Consider the following 25096-nt stretch of genomic DNA (forward strand, 5'->3'; position numbering starts at 1 on the left):
ATGAAAATGATGTGGAAATGAAGAGCTCAGTACATATGTTTTTGTAGATATTCTTTTTAGGGATGAATTTCCAGAGATTGGATTGTTCTGATGAATGTTCTCACATTTCAAGTTTTGATACCAAAATGCCCTGCAAATGACGGTACTGATTATCACTAACAATGTAAGAAAGTACTTATTTTTCTTTCTTCTTTCTAATAAAAACTAGTGCTACTAAAAATAACAACAGAAACAGGAGCAGCTAGCATTTGTTGTTTACTGTGTGATAGATGCTGTTCAAACCTTTTCATGTATTACATGCAATATTATACATTTTTTATTTTTGCCAATATGATAGTCAAAAATATTAATATATTTTTGAACAAATTCTGGATTTCATGTTATTTAGAAGTCATAGAAGTCAGTCAACTAGGAAGACTTTGCTCAAGATTATACAATTATTTTCCTAGATTTTGTTTTGGTATATCCAGATGCTCATGTAGTTAACATAGTAGCTTTTAATATTCAGAACGGCCTTTCTGTCAAAGGTAGCCAGCTGCCCACCACAGACGCAGGCGTCTCTTCCCAGGTGCAGACCTACCCCCGGGAAGTGGCTGCCCATTCAGAGGCTCCTTTCCCTGGTCTACTTGCCTCTGGGTGGGGTGATGTGACGGGTTCTAGCTAAGAGAAGGTGAGTGGAAATGGTATGTGGCCCTTCCACCCTGAGGGGAAGCATGTGGCCTTAGGTGCCCTCTCAGCCTATCTGCTAGCTGCGTGATGGTACTAAGGATGCCCTTAGGCATCATATGTTGAAGATGGCAGTGCCTATGTAAACCTGGGCCCCTGAGTGGCTGTATGGGGCAGAACATTTACCACACACCCCAATTCCTGGGAAGTAGCTTCACTGGACTATTATACAAGGAGGAAATAAGCTTTTATTTTGAAAAGTTACTAGAATTTGAGGATTTGTGTTATAACAATTAGCAGTACTCTAACATATACAATCTTTAACTTTTGTGGAATTTATATTTGTCTCTGGTGAAAGGACCAGTCTTACTTTTTATCCTGTATGATAGCCAATTTTCCCAATACCGCCTAAATAAAAGTCTACCCTTCCCAGTATGTTTCTATCTACTCATTGAGAAGTCTATTTGGGGATTCCACTCTGTTTCATTGCACAGTATGGTCCTGGGTTAGAAAAGGTGAGATCCCTTCACTGTTACTCCTTTTGGAAAAGAATGATAAATCATTTCAAGCCTACTTATTTTCCCAGGTAACATTTGGAGTAAGTTTATCAATTTAAAAAGCAGAATTCTGATGCAGACTGCATATTAAATTTATAGGTTAACATCTTCTTCATTGCCCCCTTATATCCACTCAATTGTTTAGTTCTGCTTATTTTGCCTCTATAATCTCTCATCTTTGTTTTCGTCTCTCCATTCATCCCGTCTCCTCCCTGGTTCAGGCCCATGCTGCCTCTCTCCAGGCATCCCTACAATCTGACCTGCTAGTCACTCTCTTGTCTTTCTTTTCTCTAAACTATTTTGTATTTTACTGCCACATTAAAATGTTAAACTGGTTGTATTAATTTTCTGATCAAAGTTTTTTTTTTAATATTAGAACAAAGATCAAATTCTACTGGCTGGCATTCAAAATATTCTGCAAAATGCTGTTGCTCTGCTTGACCTTCCCTAGCTGGTGAACTACTTGCTTCAGAACTCAGCCGGGCATCAGCTGGTCAAGGAAGCCTGCTTTCACACTCAGAGCTCCGAGGTGTATTGCTGTCACAACACTTGCTACCGCTGTCAATCTGATTCCCTGCCAATCTCTTCCAATGACTCTAAGAAACTGAAGGCATGCATAAGCATTTATGTTTCCTCACGACCTAGTGCCTACCTCAGTACCTACCATAGTGCAGATGATCAGTACTTACTTGATGGATAATTATTTGATGGGCTACTTTCTTATAGTAAGCAAAGAAAAAGAATAACATTGCAGAATTTCAAGGATCTTAGAAACAGTATAAATAGCCCTTATTTTGCAGTTGACAAGCTGAGCCACAAATATACACGTCAGAAATTCCGTATGTTAAAGAAAATCTACATAGAATCAAATGCAAAAAATAAACTTAGAAAAAATATATGCAACACAACCCATAAAGATTAGTATCCTTAATATATAAACTAATAAGAAAATACACTTGCAGAAAATTGGACAGAGGTATAAATATAAATTTATCCTGGTAAGATGTAAAAATGGCCAATAAATACATGATAAGAAGCTCTTTATAATTTATAGTATAGAAATTTAAAATAGCAAGGTACCATTTTAATCTATCAAATTGATAATGTTTAAAAAGCAAATAGTTAAAATTGGCAAGGAGAAGGTGAAAAAGCTCTTCAATGAATGTTTTGTATAAAAATAAAATGGTACATATTTTTTTTGAGTGGGAATTTTGGCAGTATCTTCCCAAAGTATGAGCTATTTGAAACTTATTATTGCAGTAGTTTCACTTCTAGGATTTAACCCAATGAAAACATTGTGGATATAAACAAAAGTTGGCATAAAAGTAATTGTTATACTGTCATTAATAAAATATAAAAATTAGATCCAATCCAAATTTTTAATAAAAATGGATTCATCAAAAACAATGTGCTCTATCTATTCTAGAGTATGGACTGTGGAGCTCATCTGCCTGGGTTCCAACCCTGGTTCCGCTTTTTATTTGCTGGGTTACCTGGGTTAAGTTACTGAACCTATCTGTGCCTCATTTTCTTTATCTATAAAAGTATCTATTTCATATAGTTGTTGCGAGAACTAAATAAATAAGCACATTTAAAAGGCCTTAGCACAGTGCTAGCAAATAATAAATTCTATCTAATTTATTATTAGTAATATTATTATTATAATGGATAACTATGCAACTGCAAAACATGTTTTAGAAGAATACTGATGAGATAGGAAAATATTTCCTGTCATACATCATTATGTAAAGAATTGATTACATAGCAGCACACATAGGCTGATTCCAGTTTTGCTCCCCATAAGGATTATGTATTCTTGTAGTGTACACAGAAATAAATACTAAAGGGCCTTAGACCTGTATACTAACAGTGATAATCTTTGGGTGGTGGGATTATGTGTAAAATTTAGTTTCTTTAGACATATCTCTCTTGTCCAAATGATCTCTGATAAGCATGTATGACTTTTGTAATGAGGAAAAGAGGAACCATTATTTACTTAAAATAAGCTATGGCCCCGGAAGGTTAGTATGTTGGCCAAGGTAATTTACCTGGTCTGTGGTGGGAAAGAGGAAGGAAAGGGCATCGTTTATTGAGTGTCTCTGGTGTACCGGGCTACGTGGGGTCCTTCGTGCACAGACTATTCCAATCCTTCGCCACCCCAGCCCTCCAAGGAGACACAGAGGTCTGGAGCGTGGACTGTGTGAGACAGCACGGGCCTTCCGCATTCTGTCCTTTCCTAGCTGTGTGACCTTGGGCCTGTTATCTTGTTGAGTCTTGGAGTCCTCGCTTGTAAATAGGGGATAGAACTGCTTTCCTCACAGGGCTAGTGTGAGGATTAAACGAGATAATACACATAAAGCCCTGAGTGTGTGCCTGGCTTAATGTTAATTTCTCAACTTAAAAAGAATTCTTTTATACACACACACTTTTATAGCTCCGTGAATTGATGCTAAGAAGGCTTTAGAATCTCATCCAAGCTCATTTACTAGTAAGTGGGGCCAAGAATCAAATCCATATCCACCCGATTCCAAAGGACTTACACTTTATTCCATGCTTCTCTTCCGATAACTTTTCTTTAGTAAAAAGACTGGTCCACAAGGATGTAGGCAGTCAACCAAGGCTTAAACGTGAAATCCCAAGAAGAAAAGTATTATTAAGAATAGGGACTATAACTACTGCTTACAGATGGTTGACATTCAGATAAGTTGAGGAGAAATCTGTAATTAACAAATTTTATATTTGAGGTTGTTCTATAGTCTATAGACAGGAGACTATATAACAGAGTGGTCAGCCTGTTCTGTCTAATTGGGACCGTTTCTGCATGAATCTGTAATTTGTTAGTGTCCCTCGTATATCATGTGCCAGAAGCCTTATTGTCCACAGAGCAGAAAGACAAGGAGGAATTGGAAGTTTGTGTTTCAGTTATATTTTCCTATGTAAACCAGTTCTGACCCCCAAAGCAACAGAGCCCCGGGCAGAATCAAAGAACTCTGAGCTGCCTGGCTTACCAAGCAGTTCTGCCATCGGCCAGCTTTGTCACCACCCGTCTCTCAGGGCTGGTTTCCAGACCTTCAAAATGAGGTGGCTTCAAGTGGAAAGTGTCAAGGATCTTTAATAACTCTGAGTTTCTAGAACTCTAAGTGGTAGTTCTTGGTCTGGACACTGAAGGGCTGAATGACGAAGCATCAGAGAGTATTTTGAAAATAATTTTTCTCATAGTAAGTGTGAAGGTGATGCATTCACTCGTCATTAGTCCATTCAACAAGTGTTATTTGCTGCATGTCTGCTGTGAACCAAGCCCCAGGAACAGAGCCATGAATAAAACAGGAAACTGCTCTGCCCTCAAGGAAAGTTTATATGTTATCGAGGCAGGCCAACATTAAACAAATGAGTGTGGAATACAATGAGGTAGTGACCAAGGATCTTGAGAAACAAAAAGCAGGGCGAGGGCAGAGCCACAGAGGAGCAAAGAGTGCCCCCCTGGGGAGACATCTCTGAGGAGCGGGCATCGGAGCCCGGACCTCATGAAGGACGGGGGCGCCGTGGCCGTATCTAGGGCGCAGGGTGCCAGGCGGACTTGGCGGCAGGCGTGCGGTTGCTCGGCTCCAGGGCGGGTGAGGATGTCCGCTTGGCTGGAGTGGAGACAGGGAGGGGGAGAGTGGGCTCGGGCCAGACCACGGCGGTTTGGTGACAGCTTCCCGGGGCGTGTGACATGTTTTGGAAGAGGCAGGATCAGATTTGCATTTTACAAGATGGTTCTGGCTGCCTCTTGGGCACAGATCTGGAGGGGCCTGGATGGCAAGAGAGGATCTGAGCAGGCCAGCTGGAAGCCACAGCCTCGGCCGATGCAGGGTGAGAGCAGCTTGGGGAGAGCAAGGTCCAGCCAGAGGCCGGGAAGGGGCTACACCTGGGCCAGGCGGTGAAGGCAGAGACGACAAGAGTCGCTGAAGGACTGGCTGTGGGGTGGGACACAAAGAGGGGAGTCTAAGGGGATGTCGGGTTCTGGGCCTGAGCAACTGGGCGAATGAAGGGCGCCTGCTGATGTGGGGTAAGACGGTGAGTTCAGTTATGGTCATGTTGATTCTGAGATGCCCTCCCGATATCTGGTAGACACTGGGTGAGGCTGGAGGGCAGGGGGAGGTCAGGGCTGCAGAGTCAGGCAAGAGGCAGTAGATGTGTGTGTGTGTATTTTTATGCCACAGGACAACTTTTCTCCAATATCAGTAATATACTGAAACTGTTGCTTTAGAGTGCGATCACAAACATTTAATTTCAGATGTCAGTTCCAGAGAGCATGCAAGGGAGCTGTGTTCCTGTGTTTATAAAACAAGAAAGCAGCATGTTTCCTCTGAGAATCATTGTGAACCAGGAGCAGGCAAACACGTCTTATTAAAGGCGCACTGTAAAACCTTGAGTGAATTATCTAGTTGTAATCCCATTAGTCCTCAATAAATCAAAGGATGGTTTTTGGATGATACAGAAGATGTTTGAGGGCAATGACACAGTGGCTTTATATTATGTTCCTTTATTCAAACAGTACCAGAAAACCTTTCAGAAGCAGCGATTTTGCATTTGATGTCCTCAGATGTTTAACATTGTCTCTTGGTACCTATTTTCATACACACCAAATGGTAAACCTGCAGTCAGTTTCGACTCAACAGAGTCCCATACCGGGATTTGAAACAGGCCTAAAAAATGATTTGGCTTCCCACCAATGAGTGACCAAACTTGAGACTTCTACTGGAAATCCCCTAACATCTTACGATGAAATTCAATGCTCAGATCGCTCGTTCAGTGTTGTAGCCTGAATGTTCACACACCAGCAGTCAAACAATGTCATTACAGGTTTAAACTTACAGAGTAAAAACAAAATACCTGACTTTCAATGCTCCTTCTTTGCACACTCTCAGCGGTTGAACGGTCCTGACTTTTTGAATGTTGGCAGCCAGTTATGTTTTGTAGTGTAGGGATAGGCAATTTTTCTTTGAGAAATGTGAAACTTATTTTTTAGATGACGTGCGGGTTCTGACTAATCATCACCTACTACTAAAAGTTTTTGAAAGGATAAGTTCTTTGAATAGACAGTGCTATTTGGATTTTGCAGGAGATACCAACGTCACTGAGCAAAGGACACCTACGGATGGGGATTCGTTCTCAGTATTATCTGGGCAAATTGAGAATTACCTGGTACACCTGGCTCTCTTAATCTTCCTTAACACACAATTTCTTATTTTTAGAAAATAAGAAATAGATACAGTTTAGGCGTCTGGATAATCCTTAGGGATAAACACTGGGGTGTGAAAATGGACCTTTCCTTCTGAGAAGAATGAAAAGATTGTGCTTTAAAGGAGCAAATTTGAGTAAATACAAGCCACAAATCAATACCTGACACTCATTATAATTTACAAAATCTTCACTGTTGCCATGTGCAGACCCATCTATCTGTATCTTTAGGGGGATTATTAACCAAATAGATAGTGTTTAATTACACGTCTAAGTTCCATCTTTAATTATACAATTCTTGTCAAAATTTGTCCTCCTTGGCACTCGATAAAGGGCAGTTTTTAGAGCTTTCTAATTTCCTATTTGATTTTATGTGTTAATGTTTTATGTGTTCATGGCTATATTACTGTTCTTATTTGTGCTTAAAAGGAAAGAAATAATGTCCCAGAGAGGCTTGTACAAGATAATACAGGAAGTTACTTCCAGAGACAGGATTAGAATTCATGGTAATTGGCTCCTGAAGCTACAGCTCAGACTATGACACAAATCCTAATGGTGTGAAGAAAAATCCTATCCTGGACTCACTTTCTTTTCATTATCAGTTCCTTTCCTACCATCATGAGCTTTCTGAATAAGACACGCTCTGCTTAGAGGAGAACAAAAAACAAGGTTTATTGAAAACATGTGATGATACAACCTAGGACTCCTTTACAAAGAGGCCGGAGATGCCCTAGTGGAGTTCAATACCATTCAGGAGCAGGATGTTTTCCCACAAATAAATATGGAGACGTACACTTCAAAAATAGTTTCAGATGTGCACATTTTAGCATTAGGACCAGTAAATACTCCAGAAAACCACAGAAACTTGATAAGAGATGAATTCTTAAGTCACACGATGGCCAATGTCCTGAGGATTAGCCACAGTACTTTGATCTCCAAATTCCAAGCACAGGTTTGGAGTCTGTGGTATGGGCTAAGATCGACTATCTAGATCATTTTGCAACAGGCAGAAGTAAAAACATTCGGAAAAAGGCAGCACAGGAGTAGAAGAGCCTCCTGTAAAGGAGCCTGCAATTACAGGCATGCAAAACAAGCCCTTGATTAAAAGATGCCATTACAGCTACACGAACGAATTAGAGAACTGAAGCAATCAGTAAACTGAGGTAAAGGCGCTATTTTTCATCTGGCATGGCCTGGGTGGTTGCCACAGATTTTTTCTTCATTTCCTCACACTGTTTTTGCATTGTGTGTATTGGGGGTGAAGTTCAGCACATGAATATTTACTAGCTCATCCTTTTTGGAATTTTTATTCATTTAATACACATTTATTATGGACAGTAACTGCAAGGACCTGGGAATATAATGGGAAGGGCAGGGCCAGCATCACTCTAATACCAAAACCAGACAAAGGTACCACAAAAAGAGAAAATTATAGACCAACATTCCTGATGCAATATTGGTATATAAACTTAGATGCAAAAATCCTCAATAAAATATTAGCAAACCAAATTAAAAAATGCATCCAAAAGATGATCCATCAGGACCAAGTGGGATGTAAATCAATCAATATCATATATCACATTAACAAAAAGAAGTATAAACACCACATGATCATCTCAAGAGATGCTGAAAAAGCATTTGACAAAATTCAATATCCATTCATGTTAAAAAGCCTCAACAAAGTGGGTATAGAGGGTATGTACCTCAACATAATAAAGGCCATAGACAGCAAACCCACAGCTAACATCACACTCAATGATGAAAAGCTGAAAGCTTTTCCTCTAAGATTGGGAACAAGACAAGGGTGCCCACTCTTACCACTTTTATTCAACATAGTTCTGGAGGTCCTAGCCATGGCAATCAGACAACGCAAAGAGATAAAAGGCTTCCAAATTGGTAAGGGAGAAGTTAAATTCTCATTATTTGCAGATGACATGATATTGTACATAGAAAACCCTAAAGAATCCACCAAAAAACTACTAGAACTAATAACTGAATTCAGCAAAGTTGTAGGATACAAAATCAATACACAGAAATCTGTTGTGTTCCTATATACTGAAAACAAACTAGCAGGAAGAGAAATGAGGAAAACAATTACATTTACAATTGCATGAAAAAGAATAAAATACTTAGGAATAAACCTAACCAAGGGGGGGGAAAGACCTGTACTCTGAAAACTATAAAACACTCATGAGAGAAATTAAAGAAGACACCAATAAATGGAAATCTATCCCATGCTCATGGATAGGAAGAATTAATATTGTCAAAATGGCCATCCAGCCAAAGTAATTTAGCGATTCACTGCAATTGCTATCAAAACACCAACAGCATTCTTCAATGAACTAGGAAAAATAGTTTTAAAATTCATATGAAACCACAAAAGACCCCAAATAGCCAAAGCCATCCTGAGAAAGAAGAACAAAGCTGGGGGGATTATGCTCCCTGACTTCAAACTCTACTGCAAAGCTACGGTAATCAAAACAGTTTGGTACTAGCATAAGAACAGATCCATAGATCAATGGAACAGAATAGAGATCCCACATATAAATTCATACATTTATGGTAAATTAAGATACAATAAAGGAGTCATGAATTTACAGTGGGGAAAACACAGCCTCTTCAACAGCTGGTGTTGGCAAAACTGGACAGCTACATGTAAGAGAATGAAAGTGGATCGCTGTCTAATTCCATACACAAAAGTAAACTCAAAATGGATCAAAGACTTGAATGTAAGTCATGAAACTATAAAACTCTTAGAAAAAAATATAGGCAAAAATCTCCTGGACATAAACATGAGCAACTTCTTCATGAACATATCTCCCCAGGCAAGGAAAACAAAAGCAAAAATGAACAAGTGGGACTATATCAAACTAAAAAGCTTCTGTACAGCAAAGGACACCATCAGTAGAACAAAAAGACATCCTATAGTATGGAGAATATATTTGTAAATGACTCAGCTGATAAGGGGTTAACCCCCCAAAATATATAAAGAACTCATATACCTCAACACTGAAAAAAACCAAATAACTCAATTCAGGGGCTTGAACAGACATTTCTCCAAATAAGAAATACCGATGGCCAATAGGCACATGAAAAGATGCTCCACATCACCAATCAACAGGGAAATGCAAATCAAAATTGTAATGAGATATCACCTCACACCAGTCAGAATGGCCACTATCCAACAGACAAGAAACAGCAAGTATTGGTGAGGATGTGGAGAAAAGGGAGCCCCCCTACACTGTTGGTGGGGATGTCAATTTGTGTAATCACTGTGGAAAGCAATATGGAGGTTCCTCTAAAAACTAAAACAAAAACAGAAATACTACTAGACCCAGTAATTCTACTTCTAGGAATTTACCTGAAAAAAAAAATCCCTGATTTGAGAAGATACATGCACCCCCGTGTTTATCGCTGCATTATTTACAATAGCTAAGATATGGAAGCTACCCAAGTGTCCATCAATAGATGAATGGATAGAGAAGAGGTGATACATTTACACAAAGGAATATTACTCAGATAGAAAAAGAGAGGGAATCCTGCCATTTGCAACAACATGGATGGATCAAGAGGGTATTATGCTCAGTGAAACAAGCCAGGCAGAGAAAGACAAATACCATATGATTTCACTTATTCGTGGAATATGAAAACAAAGCAAAATAGAAGGAACAAGACAGCTGCAGACTCATAGGCACATAGAGAAGTGACTAGGGGTTACCATGGGGTAGGGGTTGGGATGGGTTGGGGGGAAAGGTGAGGAGGATAAAGGGGCACAAAAATTCTCAATCACAGTATAACTTGGTCACAGGGATAGTAGTACAGCATGGAGAATATAGTCAATGATTCTATAACATCTTCCTATATTGACAGATAGTAACTGCACTAGAAGGGGTGAGGATTTAATAATATGGGTAACTGCTAAACCTCTGTTTTGTACATTTGAAACCAATAAAAGATTGTGTATCAATAATACTTTGAAAAACAAGACAAAAAAAATAGTAAAGGGCATGGATGGGGCGCGCAGATAGGGTGGAGGAGATGGACGTCCTAGGTCTACAGAGGTGTGAAAGGGCAGTTGGCATATGCGACACTGAATGGAGTGGCCCCAGTCATGCAGGAGGAAGGTTATGGTTAGAGAAAGACAAGGAGCCCAGGGCAGGCGCTGTTAACCTTGTTACAGGGCCGAGAAAGCCTTGGGAGAAATGTGTTAAGCCATGGTTAATAAAACAAAGGCACCAAAACCTCTTTTATTAACCCAGCATCCTTTAGGCATCATAACACGACTATTTCTGAAATGATCACACCTACAGAGCTCTAGACTCAAAAAGTACCTGGCTTGGTTCCTTTCCACTCTCCTTTTAAAACAAAAGCTATTCCCTTAAAATAAAAACAACAAAAACATTCAAAGAAGAAACATACAAAGAACATACAACTCTGACAGAGTTCATAATTTTTTTTCTGATTGTATCTATCGATTCTAGGATTAATCGGAGATTACGCTGAACACATTACTTTTATGATTAAATGTACCACCACCAATAGCTGAGTGTTTATACGTGCCAGGCAGTAAGCAAGCATCTTACATGCATTATCTTATTTAATCTTCTTGGGCAATCTTTTGAGAAGGTATGACTAAAATTCTAAGTTTCAATTAAAGAAATGTGTGGAGGCACCATTAAGGCAAATCACAGAACACGGCGTGGGGCAAAGCTTTCTGAAGAGAGTTAAAAATGCTATTTTTGTGTTACTTCAGCTTAGGACTGAGGACATTCACATGAAAACCCTACGGAAACTTACCTTAGGCACTGTCCTTTGCAATAATAAAAATGCCTTCAGTGGGTATGAGATTTTGCATGACGGTACATTATATGAACCAATCAACCCACCCTGATATTGTTAAGCAATGATAATAATAAACAGCATGTACACTGTGTTCACTATGTGCAGGGCCACCGTTCTTTCTGGGTTTTTTTTTTTCCTTTCCAGGTTTTGAATAGTTAGTATCTTTATATGGTATAAATATCAAAATGATTCAAAAAGGTCAATGATGAGAAATCTTGCTCCCACCCCTGTCCCCATTCACTTTGTCCCTACTTGGTATTTTTAGGTGAACATTTTTATTCTTTAAGAAAAAATTCTTCCAATGTTTCTTTTTACAAATAAAAGCAATAGGAATATATGCTCTTATTTTTCTTTTCTTACACAAAAAAGTAGCAGGCTATATATGCAACATTCATCTATCCTGAATGCTTACTATAAATGGATGGGACTATTAGCAAGTAGAATTCCTGGGTCAAGTTTAACGGGCATGGACACTTCCATACGGGTGGAGTCACTTTGCCCTCGTGTGGCATGTATCTTCACAGTCTCATTAAAAAAGCACGTGGTCAGTTTTGGGTTTTCCCAGTCTGACAGGGGAGGAAATACTGTCATTTACATTTCTTTTTTTATGAGCAAGATGAGTATGTTCATGGACATGTATGTATTTCTTTTATGTGAACTGTCTGTTCATATTCATTTCCTATCTTTTTCTTTGGACTTTTCTTCTGCATGCCTACAATTCCTTATAGTTTGAGACGATGAACTGTTTGCCTCTGAGAGGAGCTGTAAATATTTTCCCACGTTTGTCTTTTGACTTACTGGCTTATTGTTTGTTTTGTTTTGTTTCATCAGGCAGTATTTTTTGATTTTATAGAACCTAATTTTTTTTAAATCAATTTTTAATTTTTATGTAGCCTAAATGTACCACTATTTTCTTCTATAACTTCTGTATTTTTAGCTGTAGTTAGAAAGGTCTTCCTGCTTCCAAGGTTACAAGAGAATTTACCCATTTCTGCCATTCACTATTTATGGTTCTTAATTTAAATCTTTATTTGGAGAGGATCTTGGAATAGGTAAGACAGATACGGTCCCACCCTGATCTTTTTCCGAGTGAGTAGTTCGTTGTTGCAACATTGCTGCCCACCAGATTGATGGTGAAGTTGAAATTCATGAATTTGGCCACATGGGGTTGAAATGAATTTTCTGTTGGTTGTGATGGAAGAGCCACTGGGAGACATTCAGGAGGGTTTTGGAGGAAAAACAGAGTTTCAGAGAATAGCTTTAAGCACAGGGGGATTTTTGAAAGGTGTGGGATAAGGGAGAACAAATGACCTCTTTTTAGTCACATTAGGACCATACATATTGCGCCTAGCTTGCTAACAAGCACCACTGGGCCTTGGTGGCAATTTGAAACCTTTTATTCTCTGGTAGTTGCGCCACGAGGCTCTCATGGGGTCACATGCATTCTCCAGCAGGCAAGCATGACTAGTACCAGTCTCAGCAAAGTTTGCTTGAATAAGGACTTCCAGAAAGTAAAATTAGATTTGAGTAATGGTCCTTCTGGAATTTGCACAATATTGGCTTTTTACATTAATTGGTCTCTCGACACTTCATCTATATAAACATCAGATTTATGTTCATTTATCAGAGCATAATGAACTGTTCCTTAATGGGCTGTATTTTCATCAGTTTCTTGGCCCAAGTGGTTAAATATGAATTTCAGAAACTTCTGCTCATTCACAGATAAACAGAGAAAGCAGAAACATACATTTTGTTATTTTCATAAAAAATGTCATTTAAGTCAGCATAGATGTAATTTCCTGCCATAAAATTATCCTAGGAATTTTTATATTTTAAAAGGAATGGCCATATTCTGGAAGACAGTTTGACAGTTTCTGTTAAGGTTAAGCAAACACTTTCATATGACGCAGCAATCCCACTTCTGGGTATTTACTCTTGAGAAATAAAAAATTCTCCACAGATGTTCAAAGAGGCTTTATTTATAATAGCCCAAATCTAGAAATGACCTAAATGACCTTTGACAGGTAAATGGCTAACAAACTGTGGTACATCCATATCATGGACAAAAATTCAATTAAAAGAAGAAACAAAACAGAACAAAAAGGAACGTTTTATGATATATGCAATGATTTGGGTGGATTTCAAGAACATAATGTTGAATGAAAAAAAAAAGCCAATTTCAAAAGACTGAATGTATCACTGTATGATTGCATTTATGTAACAGTCTAAAAATGACAAACTACAGATTAATCGTTCCCAGGGGTTAGGATTGGGGGGAGGTAGCGACTCTAATTGGATAACACAAGGGATGCACCCCAAGTTTCTTTGCAGGGTGAGGAAGATCTGTATATTGATTGTGGTGATGGTTAAGTTAATCTGTACATGTGATAAAATTCCTTCACAGAATATAAAAAAATAGAATGCATGCAAATCTTGGTGAAGTCTGGGTAAGGTCTACAGTTAATTACACACATGCATATCAATTTCCTGGTTTTGGTAACTACATTGTACTTATATAAGATTTTCATTGGGGGAAGCTGGGTGAAGGACACCTGGAAAGTCTCTCTCTCTGCACTATTTTGCAACTTCCAATTAAGTCTGAAGTTATTTCAAAATGAAAAGTTGAAAAAAAGGGGCCAGATCTTAAGAAGATGACTTTTGGGAAAAGAAATTTTTATGATGATAACATCTATTTTCTTTTAAACTCTACATTTCTAGTGTCTCCTGTAGCTTGGGGAGGGTCTGGGGATAGAAATCAGACCTCACATGGTTTAATAATCTGTTCCTGTACTACACGTGTATGGTGCGGGGAGATAATATGGTGTCACTGAAACCAGTCAGTCCTTGATGTGAGCAACTCTATCTTCTTTTTGTTTTTGACTCTTTTGCTTATAGGCTGTGTGACCCTTGGAAAGGCCCTTAATCTGTGTTTCTTTTTTTAATATATAAAATGGTGATCATAATCTCTTTCAACTTCAGCAAGATTGTTATGGGGGTTACATGAGATTGTTCATAAATGTGATTTATGATTTAAACCATGAAATTTTATTCCTGTTCTGTAACACCAGGTAAGCCCAAATGCTAACCTCGTATTCTTTTCAGCTTCAAAGGAAGATTTTTTCATCTAAATACAGCTCTTAAACTGTTGTTCCTTTTCGAATGTACACAGGAAGCAGACAATGGATGGACTAGCATGTACACAGCTGCAGCGAATTAATGGAAAACAATCAAAAGTGAAAAATGAAGCAAAGGCCACTTATCTTTTGTTTTGGAAGGCTGTGAATTGAGCATGGACTCCAACTGGTTCTTTGAACCCAGAAGGAGTGGCAGAGGGGCATCTACACCATTCTCTCTCTTTTTATTATTTTGAGTTGGTAGATTTTATTTCCAAAGAAAAGGGTGGTTCTGTAGCATTTTCAAGTGGAACCTACACTTGTCTTTCAAGTGAGAAAAATCAGTGTGTCCTTTGCCCGTCGTGGCCAGTGGAATGAGGACCTTGGCATGGACACTATCTAGAACATGCCAAAAATATGGATTGAGAAAAGAAAGTTGTTAGTCTATGTAACATGGTCCCCCACCAACCTGTTAATAAATTCACTGTTCCTACTCTTTCATTATTCTTCTGTGCGCAGTGTAGATTAAGTGGATTACACTCTAATTAAATTAGACTCTTGGAAAGGGCAGGGCTTCTGAGCAATGAGCTATAGGAGGCTGGCATTCTATTCTTAGCTTCAGTGTTGACTTAGGGGCTGAGCACAAAGCACCCCCACTTCCCAGTGCCTCAGTGTTTTTGTCTATGGGGTAAACAATGTCTCAGAGGGACATGGTGCTGCTTATGGGCTCTATATTCTAACTGAGCTCCAAATTCCTTTATAAAAAGGTACTCTTCGAAGAATTAAAGATGCATTTGTATTTTTGTTGTGACTCTTAATAGGAATAAAGCTTGAAAATCTAATTTCGAAAGCCTCCTACTGCACAGTACATTATCCACATTCTTAAATACTGCAATCAGCTGTGTGCTGAGTTGCTCTGTGGTTTATTAAAAAAAAAATACTGCAAAGACATCCTGCAGAACTTTTTCAAAGCCGTGTGCAGTGGCTTAACTGTCGGGCTTCCTCTGAAGTTAATGGGACTCACACTGGCAAATTCCAAGTGCCACTTGGGAAATATACCCCATAGTGGCAGTCTAATGCTTCTCATTGATCATAAATATTCAGATAACATCTTAAGGCAAAAGGGAAAGTTTCTCAAGGGAAATAAATAATCCTTAATCAAATAAATCTGCATCAAACCATCATAACTGAGAGCATGCTGGGGAGCCCTGCGGTAGCCCTGCTCTCGGGAATTGCTTACTGGTGATAGTTACCATGGGGCTGTCAAGGAATTTCCGTCATATTTCCCTAATTCCCATTGCTCATGGGAAACAACAGCTTTTCTTTTTAGTTTTTCAAATTTCATGTTTCTAAGGGGAGATACAGAGGTACTGGGGAAACTCAAAGGGAATAGGTTTGTATTCTGAACAGGCAAGCATTTGCATATCGCGGTTGCAAAGTTCAAGCAAGTGTAGATGACTAAGAACCCAGGGTCTAGATAGCCAAACTTTTTGCTTGTTCAAGATGTTGTTTTTTTTAACCCAAATATACAGCATTAAGCCTACCAGCAATCTACTGGACCTTCACCTTGTGGCCTGTCTCTAGAAGCTACCTTGTATCAGGCAGCTGTATGCCCTCATGCGGTCTACATTCCCTAAGGATACGACTGTCTCCTCAACATCACCCACTGCTCCTTGAGGTCCAGCCCAAATGACCTGATGCCTCTTCCTTGAACAAGCCAAGTGCACTGGGTCTCAAGAACCTGCTATTACTATTCTCTGGTCTGGAAAGATCTAAATCTTCTCATGGCTGGTTCCTTTTTAATATTTAATATTTAATATTGAGTATCCATTCCTTAGAAAGACTCTTGGGTCATCCGACTGAAAGAAGCTCTGTTGTATTTTCTTCACTGCACTTATTTCTAGCTGAAGTTATGCTGTTGTTCAAAAATATGTTTGCATATTGTTTTTCTCTGTCCACTGGAATAATAGCTCTACAAGAAAGAGGACCTTGCCCATTGGGTGAAACACAGCCCACTGAGCATCTAGAACCACACTTGGACATGGCGGACATAGTATACGTGTTTTTGGATGACTAAGCTCAAAGGGCGTCTGCTGCTCCTCTGTCTCATACAATCAGTCGTGATATTCTACATCCTTCTTTCCATGAAAACTGCCTCCATCACCTTTGCTCTGTATCAACCTAATTAGTCTTTCTCTTCTCAGTTTTGTCCTTCTCTAAGGGTACCATGACTACTCTTACAGGCAGGGACCAGGCTTATACATCTTTGTGGTGTTTATACCTAAGATCATGCTTGGCGCATGATAAATGCTCTGTCAGTGAATGAATTTTCTTATACAACATTTGATAGTACAAAATGTTATGATGTATATCACTGAGCTCTACTTAAGTTTACAGGAGGGGTGGGAAATAACCTTTAGTTATGCATTTCCATCTAAGGGCAGTCTCCATACGGCCAAGTCATATCAGCTAATTGAGCTACTTTATAAGTTCAAATTTGGGCACCAAGACAACAATGATCTCCCAATAGTCTACTAATGTTAAGAAACATTCAAAGACAGTTCGGGGAGTAGTATTACTTACTCTGGAGGTGTCTCCAATTAGGAAATATCCAGAGACCCTCATGACAACATTGTTCAAGAGAGAATGAAATCTTGTACAAGGCATGTAAGTCTATTTTGGAGTGCAATTTCCTTTTTAGGTCAGAGAGCAGTAAAAGGTAACTTGATTTAGTTGATATAATGAGGCTGATATACAAAGCTGATACTGAAATTACTGTTGTTTTGTAAAGTCTGGTTTCTCATTCAGAGATCTTGGATTACTAATGATGAGCATAAAAGTATCAGGTTCTTTGCTTTTAAACTGATGACAATGGACAAGTTTCAATTAAATTTAAATTTAAAATAGTAATAAACAGTAAGGGCAATTTTCTCACAGCTGGGTGGTATAATGGGAAATAGATATTTTGTTATTGTCCTAGGTTCCTGGCACACAGCTCCTAAAACCCTTGGCACCTCCAGAGTACATGCCAGTGAGATGACTGGCAGCTGGGGGTCCCTAGAGAGCTTCAGGAAGGAGCTGGCTACCAGAAAGACCAAGTCGTGATTAGAAAGTTGGATCTTGGAGACCTGCCTGTGGACCTCCGGGAAGTGAAAAGGGCCTGCAGGGTTGAATTCCATCACCAAGGGCCAATGATTTAATCAGTTTGCCCATAGAACGAAAGCTCTAGGAATCTCTCTAAACCGTGGGATGTGGAGAAGTTCTGGCTGGGTGAACACACGGAGGTGCTGGAAGGGTGGTGTGCCTGGAGAGGGCATGGAAGCTTCATGCCTCCATCCCCTGACCCCCTTAGCCGTTCTGCCCCTGACTGCTTTGTCCTATGCCTCTCTTCTGTTTGGCTGTCCTTGAATTGTACCTTTTATAACAGATGGATAATAGTAGATAAAGAGCTTTCCTGAGTTCTTTTCATGAACTCTAGTGAACTACTGAACCTGAGGTGGGGGGATTGTGGGAACCCCAAATATGTAGTTGGCTGGGCAGAAGTGGGTGTAGCCTGGGCACCTCAGTGTGTCTGGTATCTGAAGTCAGGGAAGGCCTGTGGGACCAGCCCCTCACCCGTGGGCTCTGTGCTCTCTCCAGGTAGTCAGTGTCAGAACTCTCCGATATTGTTGAACGCCTGCTTGGTGTCTGGAGTGTTGGAGACCGCGTAGTCTTAGAAAAACCCCACATATTTGGCGTCTGAAGTGATGTGCCATTTTATAGGGTGAGTATATTTTTCTAGAGTGAAATCATGAGTAGGGAATCCTGGTTCTTTTACTTCCATCTTTCTAACTGAGGACAAGTTTCTTAAGCCCTGTCTTACTTGCATATCGTAGCACGTACAGAGGACTAAGGAAGACAGGGTGGAGGGTTTAGGGCAGTACCTAGCATGTAGCAAGTCATACCAGCTCTTACTAGCTGGACGGATTGAAATGCTTTAATCAATGTCCTGTGAACAATCAATACAACAGGGTTCAATTGCCCTCAGATGGTGCAATGAAACATACAGAAGGAATCTATATGCACTGGAGGAGCCTGAACACTTAGAAGTAAAGAGAAATAGCAGAAGAGCGTATGACCGGCAATCTGACGGAACATAATTTGTACTAAAGGAGAGAAGAGATTGAAGGTATAGAAAACAATGAATTCAGGAGCCTGTCACTTAGAAAAAAAGATGCAGAAGGCAGAAAAACAGAAAAATGGTGGTCCAGCCTTCAGTCCGGAAGCCAGTGGCCATTCTGGGAGTCTCTGGCATAACTCTTGAAACACATCAGCAGCTTAGTGGCCTTTTAGTGAGATGGACTCACAGAGATGTCGGAGTGGCCTTGGCTGTGTGGCTGATTTCAGTAAAGTCTCTGGTTTTGTTTTAGTCAAAGAAGCTGGTCATTTTTTCTCATGAAAATAGGGACTTGTCGGCATTTTCCTGACTGATGGCCACTTCACGTCTAAGTGTATGTGCTCGGTTCATGGGGGACACACCGTGGATTTGCCTTGCAGGAATATTACGCTGAAGGAGAACTGTTAAAACAGCAGTAAGAAATCAACTATTTAGCATCAGGTGCAGACCTGAGATTAATAATGGGCCGGCATTTTCTGCTGCCCTGAGGTGCACAGAAAGGCTGAAAAATATGGCTCTGCTGTGTCTTTAGAATCACTAGGGAGTCCAGGAAAGCCAGTGTCAGAAATAATTTGTTGGCTTCCTGACGTATCAGGCTCATCACTGTGATCTAAGTACCCGCCTTTGGTAGTATTTATGATTTTTGGTATATTTAGGGCCATAATGAAAGCGAGAAAGAAGAATGGCTATGGGATCCATTTGTGAGTCTCCTCCACACTTCCTCAGTACTGAGGTCACTGAGTGAGTGACTGGGGCTGAATGCAGAAAAATCGTAAAGCAGCCAGTCTAGGTAAGTGAAGCTCAGCTTGGGTGGTCTTCCACAAATATCCTTGTCTCCAAATCAGTAGCAATGCAGTGATCACTGCCCACAGCTGTAGAAATGTTACTTCCAAGGAGTCTTAGGGGAGAGATGTAAATAGAACATGCAGGTATAAGGAAGAATTTTCTGATTCAGGATACAATTTTACTAGCTTGTAAAGCAGATTCCCCAAACCAAGCAGAGATAAATCAATATAGCAATCAAGGAAGGCACTTAGTTAAAAAAAAATTGAGTAGGTTTCTGTTGTCAATGGGTTTCAGCCCCGGGCAAGTTCACTATAGATTCAACGTGACCAAAGAAATGACAGTAGAGCGTTCTTGGGGTGAAAGGGTTTATACCCAACTTGATTCCCACGGTGGCAGGTCAATCACTAGAATCCCATCCCCTCAGAGCAAGTCTGCAGGCAGCAAGCCGGTCTCTGCCTCTGGGCGTCTCCAGCTCTGCAGCCTCTCAGTCTCTGTCCTCAGCGCTGCCACCATTGTGGGGGCCCGGCCTACGGCCGAGGCTGAGCCCCACTCTAGCTGGACAATGATGGCGCTTGCTTCCTGCTCACCACCCTTTCCCCTCTTCCCTGTTGGGGATTGGCCCAGCAGACTTCCGTACCCGTGCACAGCTCGTGCTGCCCGCTTAGAGTGGCGCGTGACACCTATCCGCTTAAAGGTCACGCATGATACTGTCCCGGATTGGTTGGGTGACTGAATATAAGGGAGCCCGCCGGGAGGGAGAAGAGCTGCCCGACAACTGCTGTAACCGCCGCGAGAGATTAGACAATAAAGCCTAGAGAAGAATCAAGACCTTGGGCGTGTTGCTTCGGTCCCTGAAGGGTCGCGACAACCATCCCAGCCTCTGCTCTGCTCTCCTGCAGCCTTGCAGCCCTGCCACTGTGGTGCCCAGAGCACTAGGCGATGCTCTTTATATAGAGTCAATAATGACGCATTGCCCACACGTGTGTAGTGGGCTAGCCGACCAGGGCCAGGGGAGAGTCCTGGACACAGGAACCTTCACTTTATCCACAAGGTTTTTTTTTTCCTTTCCTTAGGTTACTTGTTTAAAATATGTTTTCCAAACACAAGTACACAGTGGTTTTATGATTTCTTAAACCAACAAGCTTTGGAAACGCTGCTGGCTCTGACCAGAGTGCAGAGGGTAGGAAGGATGGGCTGCTCAAGAGGGGGAAGATTCGAAGTGTTTGGGAATCAGCCTAAGGGCCTCTGTCAGCTCGCGTCCAAGTGTCCAAGTACTGTCAGTGTGTCTGTAGTGCTCACACGTGTACGAGGCTTGCTGGCTGACCACTGTTGCAGCTTCAGACTGTTCGCAGTAAAACAGAACAACACTGGTGAGCTTACAGAAAGCATTTCCCACATGGAGGGCACTGTCAGATGACCACAGTCTTTTCTATTTCCTTTTCTTCAATACTCAAGACCTTGGAAAACGTGTGGGTATGACTTGGGCATGTTCAGTCTGATCACATCTTAGAAATACATGGAGTCTTGGCATATCTTAGCTACGTTTCCAAACTCTGAACAGTTATCATAGACATGAGAGATGCTATTTTTTTTCATTTTTGCCACAGTAAATTAAGCTTAACAAGGGAACTACAGGGTTCACTTTACTTTGTACTTTATCATTTTATTGGGGACATCAATCATTTTTATGGACTTGCCAAACAGGGCTTCACAAGTCATTGGGTCCAGCCTGCTGCCTCCAGGCAGGGGACGTCTGGCTCCTGTGTGTGGGCTAAATTTCACTGACCTCATACTGAAGAGCCATATTTGAACCTGTTTCACTATCACATCGATTCAGCTAGACCATGAATCAAGCCATTACACACACATTAAATAAAAGACTGAAGAATGCAGTTATCCTAAACGTCAGTACACACCTTGTCTCTGTTCTAATGGGGATTTATTATATATATTGGATGTATGTGGATAGATAGACATCTCCACGAAATTTTCTCCCAAAGCAATGAACTTATTAGAGGTAGACTGTCCAAAGGCCGAAAGAGTTAACAGAACTGCAGCCACACTGGACCACGTAATACTATGTTTGCACGGTCCTGACTGAGAGGCCCACCAGTGACCACCACGTATTGCATCAGCCCTGCACGGGTCTCAGACAGAAAGAGGAAGATTAAAGGACTCAGATGTGCTGATGGCTCCAGGGCTGAAAACAGCTATCAAAAGGCGGCAGGCATCTGGGAAAGAACTTTCCTTGCTTGAAAGCCAGAAACACACTGGTGTTGCCTCTGGAATTGGAACAGAATCTATTTTTAATTGGTTTTAAAATCTGGAATGGAACATTCCTGCAGTCACCCATGAGCCGACCTTATTCTGTAGAAGCTGAGCGAATCCTGGCCAACCATCTGTCTTGTGAATTGTTTGGCTCACTCAAGTTTCAGAGTGTAAAACACTTTATCAGGTCTAAAGTTACCAGTGACTAAAGGAAGCTATGCTTCTCATCATTCTGGAGGCACGCTAACCGATAGGGTTCACCAGGACGAACGCGCTGCGATACATTCCAGCCAACCAGGGGCACAGAAGGGCACTGCTCATATTGTAGAGCAAAAAGGGGTTCTTACACTCACTGAAATCAATGCTTCCCTAACTGAGGGAGAACTAATAGTTCAGGATACCTAAATCTGATACAAGTGGGTGCTCTGGAGCCAGGCTACCTGGCTCAAACCCCAGCTCCACCACTTCCTACCCGTGTGACTTTTAGGAAGTTACTTCATCTCTCATTGCCTCGGTTTCTTCATCTATAAAATACGGAGAATACATATGCCCCCCTCATAGCGTTGTGGTGAGGACTAAGTGAGTCAACACTTTTACAACGCGAGCGCTTGATCCACGGGTACAGTCGGTGGACGTCAGCTTCTAACGTTAATGACCCGCCGCGGGGCAGGAGCCGGGAGACGGGGGAGGCCGCACCACGAGGGCTGGGGGCCAGGCCCTGGCACTCACCTATGACACAGAAGGGCTTCCGGGCGAACCTCAGCCTTCCCTGCCATCCTCTGTACCGGCAGCAGCAGCCCGCAGACCAGATGCGAACGATGAACTCCAAACCGAAGACGACGATCATCACGAACTCCTACAGGGAAGAGGCAGCGTGAGAGCGCGGCACCGGGGCGCCTCTGCAAGAGGCCCGCTGAGGATTTCCCGACATGAAGGCACCTGGTCTGAAACATTCAGTAGTTAGTGACCTAAGGCTACCTGCTCCTGTTCCAAATCCTCTTAAAGCTGCAGAACGTCTGACCCTCGCACCGTCTGTGTTCCCTCGCGCCGAATGCTATTCCTTTTCAAGTCTTCACCACTTAGCAAATTTAGGAGTCAGTTTTAATACTAAGTATGCAGGCCGACTTACAATCGGACTTCTCTGGACTACAGAGTGTAACTGACTTTAGCTACCTGGAAACATGTGAAATCAAAGAGGGATGGACTCCAAAAACACAGCTTTACAGTTTTACAGAACAGAGACCTTCACTTTGCTCTAAGGAGTGATAAATCCCTAAGGCCTTGAGAGTTGTTCTCAGAGAAAAAAGAAGTAAATATTTAGAATAATACTGAGTTCTCCTGTTACAGTGTCAAAAATCCCCTTATAAAACAGCGAGTTTCAAAAGCGTTATTGTGTGTGTGGTGCATAAACCCTTCGCCAGAAACGCGACCCCACATTCTCCAAATCTGAAGCTTGCTAAATTGTTACGCTGCCCTTCAGTGAGAGCTGCTTGGAAAATGACACCTGCTCTGCAAAACGACTCTGCGATGAGTTAGGCCGAGGAAAGAGTCACTAGGCAGTGGGCCACCGAGGGGAAACCAAGTGGGGTTTGTAAGAAGCTGCATCTCTGGGGCCAGCTTGTCACCATCATCTCGCCCCTTGATCCAGTTCATTGAAATCTTTTTCCTTTAAGAAATAAATCCATCTCTTGTTTTTAAGCTAGGGTTGACTCAGCATTTATAATGTGAAACAATATTTATTCATTCTTTTTATAGTAGCTTAATTTTAAAAGTGATACAAGGTCTTTATTAAATGTTCACACTTCACAGAAATATTGAACATGGAAAGTAAAGGTCCTAATCCACTCCCTGTCCCCCATCCCCGTGTCCCGAGATAAAAAGTGTCATCAGATTTAGGAAAGTGGTATTCTTGTTGTGAGTGGCAGGGGCGTATGTGTGTTTCTGTAGTTAGAGTGTGAGATAAGGCACCGCAGTTTTGAAATGTCTGGTAGAGATACATCATTCTAGCCTTCTGTTATTTCTCACTAATTAATCCACAAATAGTTCTCATGATTGGAAATAAATCTCCATTATCACTGCTGCTTATATACAGTGACTTAAAACTACCCAGGGAATAAATCTTCAAAGAGATTTTTGTACAGAAAACCAAAACTATGGTCAAGAAACACCCATTGATGATGTGAGGGTTTGGTGTAGATTTGGTTTTAAGTATGTGTCTGGGTAACTGAATCTCTTCATTCACAGAGGTGCCTAAAGTGGCAGAACACCTGTTTTGAATCCAGTGCACCTTCCCACAAATGTGACGGCTGGAGATGCCCATGTGCCCGCATGCCATCTGGTTTTACTAGCAGGCCCACTTTTATTCCTGCCTTTAACTCCTGTTGTGCCAGGGCAGTTGGCCTTCTATGGGAGAGGCCACACAGGGGTACTCAAGAACCACATGTGGCCTAGGCAACGAGGCGTTACCTACCATATAATGATTTTTCTTTTTCAAGGGAACCGATGACACCAGTCTGCATACGGCCATTGTGCTAAAGTAAGGCAGGTGGTCATGGCACTGTTTCTACACGGCACTGAGGCAGGATGAATTATGGGTACAAATTCTCTACTCAGGCCCCTGTTCAGGAATGTTGCTTACTACTTTAATTTCTGAGTGCTTAGGAAAAAAATTCACTTCCAAACAGAGTAAGAGGAAGTTGAAATTGGATTTCACCACTGGGCCACAATTCCTGCCTCAAGGGAAGTAGCATTAGGGTAGAATTCTCCTCCCCTTTCTAGACCCTCGTCTGGCATTGTCTGCCTGGGCTGGGTTTTAAACTGTGTGGACAATGACCTCAGAAATCCCCAATCGAGAGAGTGACAAGCAGGGGCAAGGGCCCTGCAGGTGGCTGCGGGGCGCCGCTTTCCGGCCCAGAGCCGGGCCGAGGACCTGGCGTATATGGTAGGCAACCAAGGTGTGAGAACCACGTGCCAGGATTCTGCCTCATGGTTCCTGACATTTCCATCTTACTTCAGTTAAAAGGAGCAAAGTGTTATTGAGCCAGAGGAGGGAATGCATCCCAAATCTGACAGAACAGGGGAGAATGGGATTGTGAGAAGAACACTTTTCCTTTTTTTCCCTCTTTTCTCAGCTTTGTTTAGGGCTAACTGACAAATAAAAATGGTATCTACTTAATGTGTACAATGTGTTCTGATACATTATACATTGTGAAGTGATTACTGCAGTCAAGCTAATTAACGTGTCCATCACCTCACATGTCTTAACATTTTTTTGTGTGTGTTTATGTGATGGAACCACTGCAGATTTACTCTTAACAAATTTCCAGTATACAATACACTATTAGATCTCCAGAAGTTAACCATCTTGCATAACTGAAAACTTTGTCCCTTTGACGAACATCTCTGTCCTTTTCCCCTACCTGTCCAGGCCCTGGCGATCACCATTCTACTATCTTCTTTTATAAATTCAGCTATTTTCGATTCTA

General features: G+C 41.2%; 1 protein-coding gene across 3 annotated transcripts in view; it reads right to left on the reverse strand.

Moving 5' to 3' along the window:
- The window catches only part of KCNQ5 (potassium voltage-gated channel subfamily Q member 5), a 455253-nt gene that overhangs the window by 96034 nt on the left and 334123 nt on the right, over positions 1 to 25096 (reverse strand). For all 3 annotated transcript variants that reach the window (XM_073225085.1, XM_073225083.1, XM_073225084.1), the window contains exon 3: positions 22341 to 22467. In XM_073225085.1, the coding sequence (XP_073081186.1) occupies positions 22341 to 22467 (127 nt within the window). The remainder of the gene's footprint in view (positions 1 to 22340; positions 22468 to 25096) is intronic.

The sequence above is a fragment of the Manis javanica genome, chromosome 16 (assembly GCF_040802235.1).
Source record: "Manis javanica isolate MJ-LG chromosome 16, MJ_LKY, whole genome shotgun sequence".
Classification (NCBI taxonomy): Eukaryota; Metazoa; Chordata; class Mammalia; order Pholidota; family Manidae; genus Manis; species Manis javanica.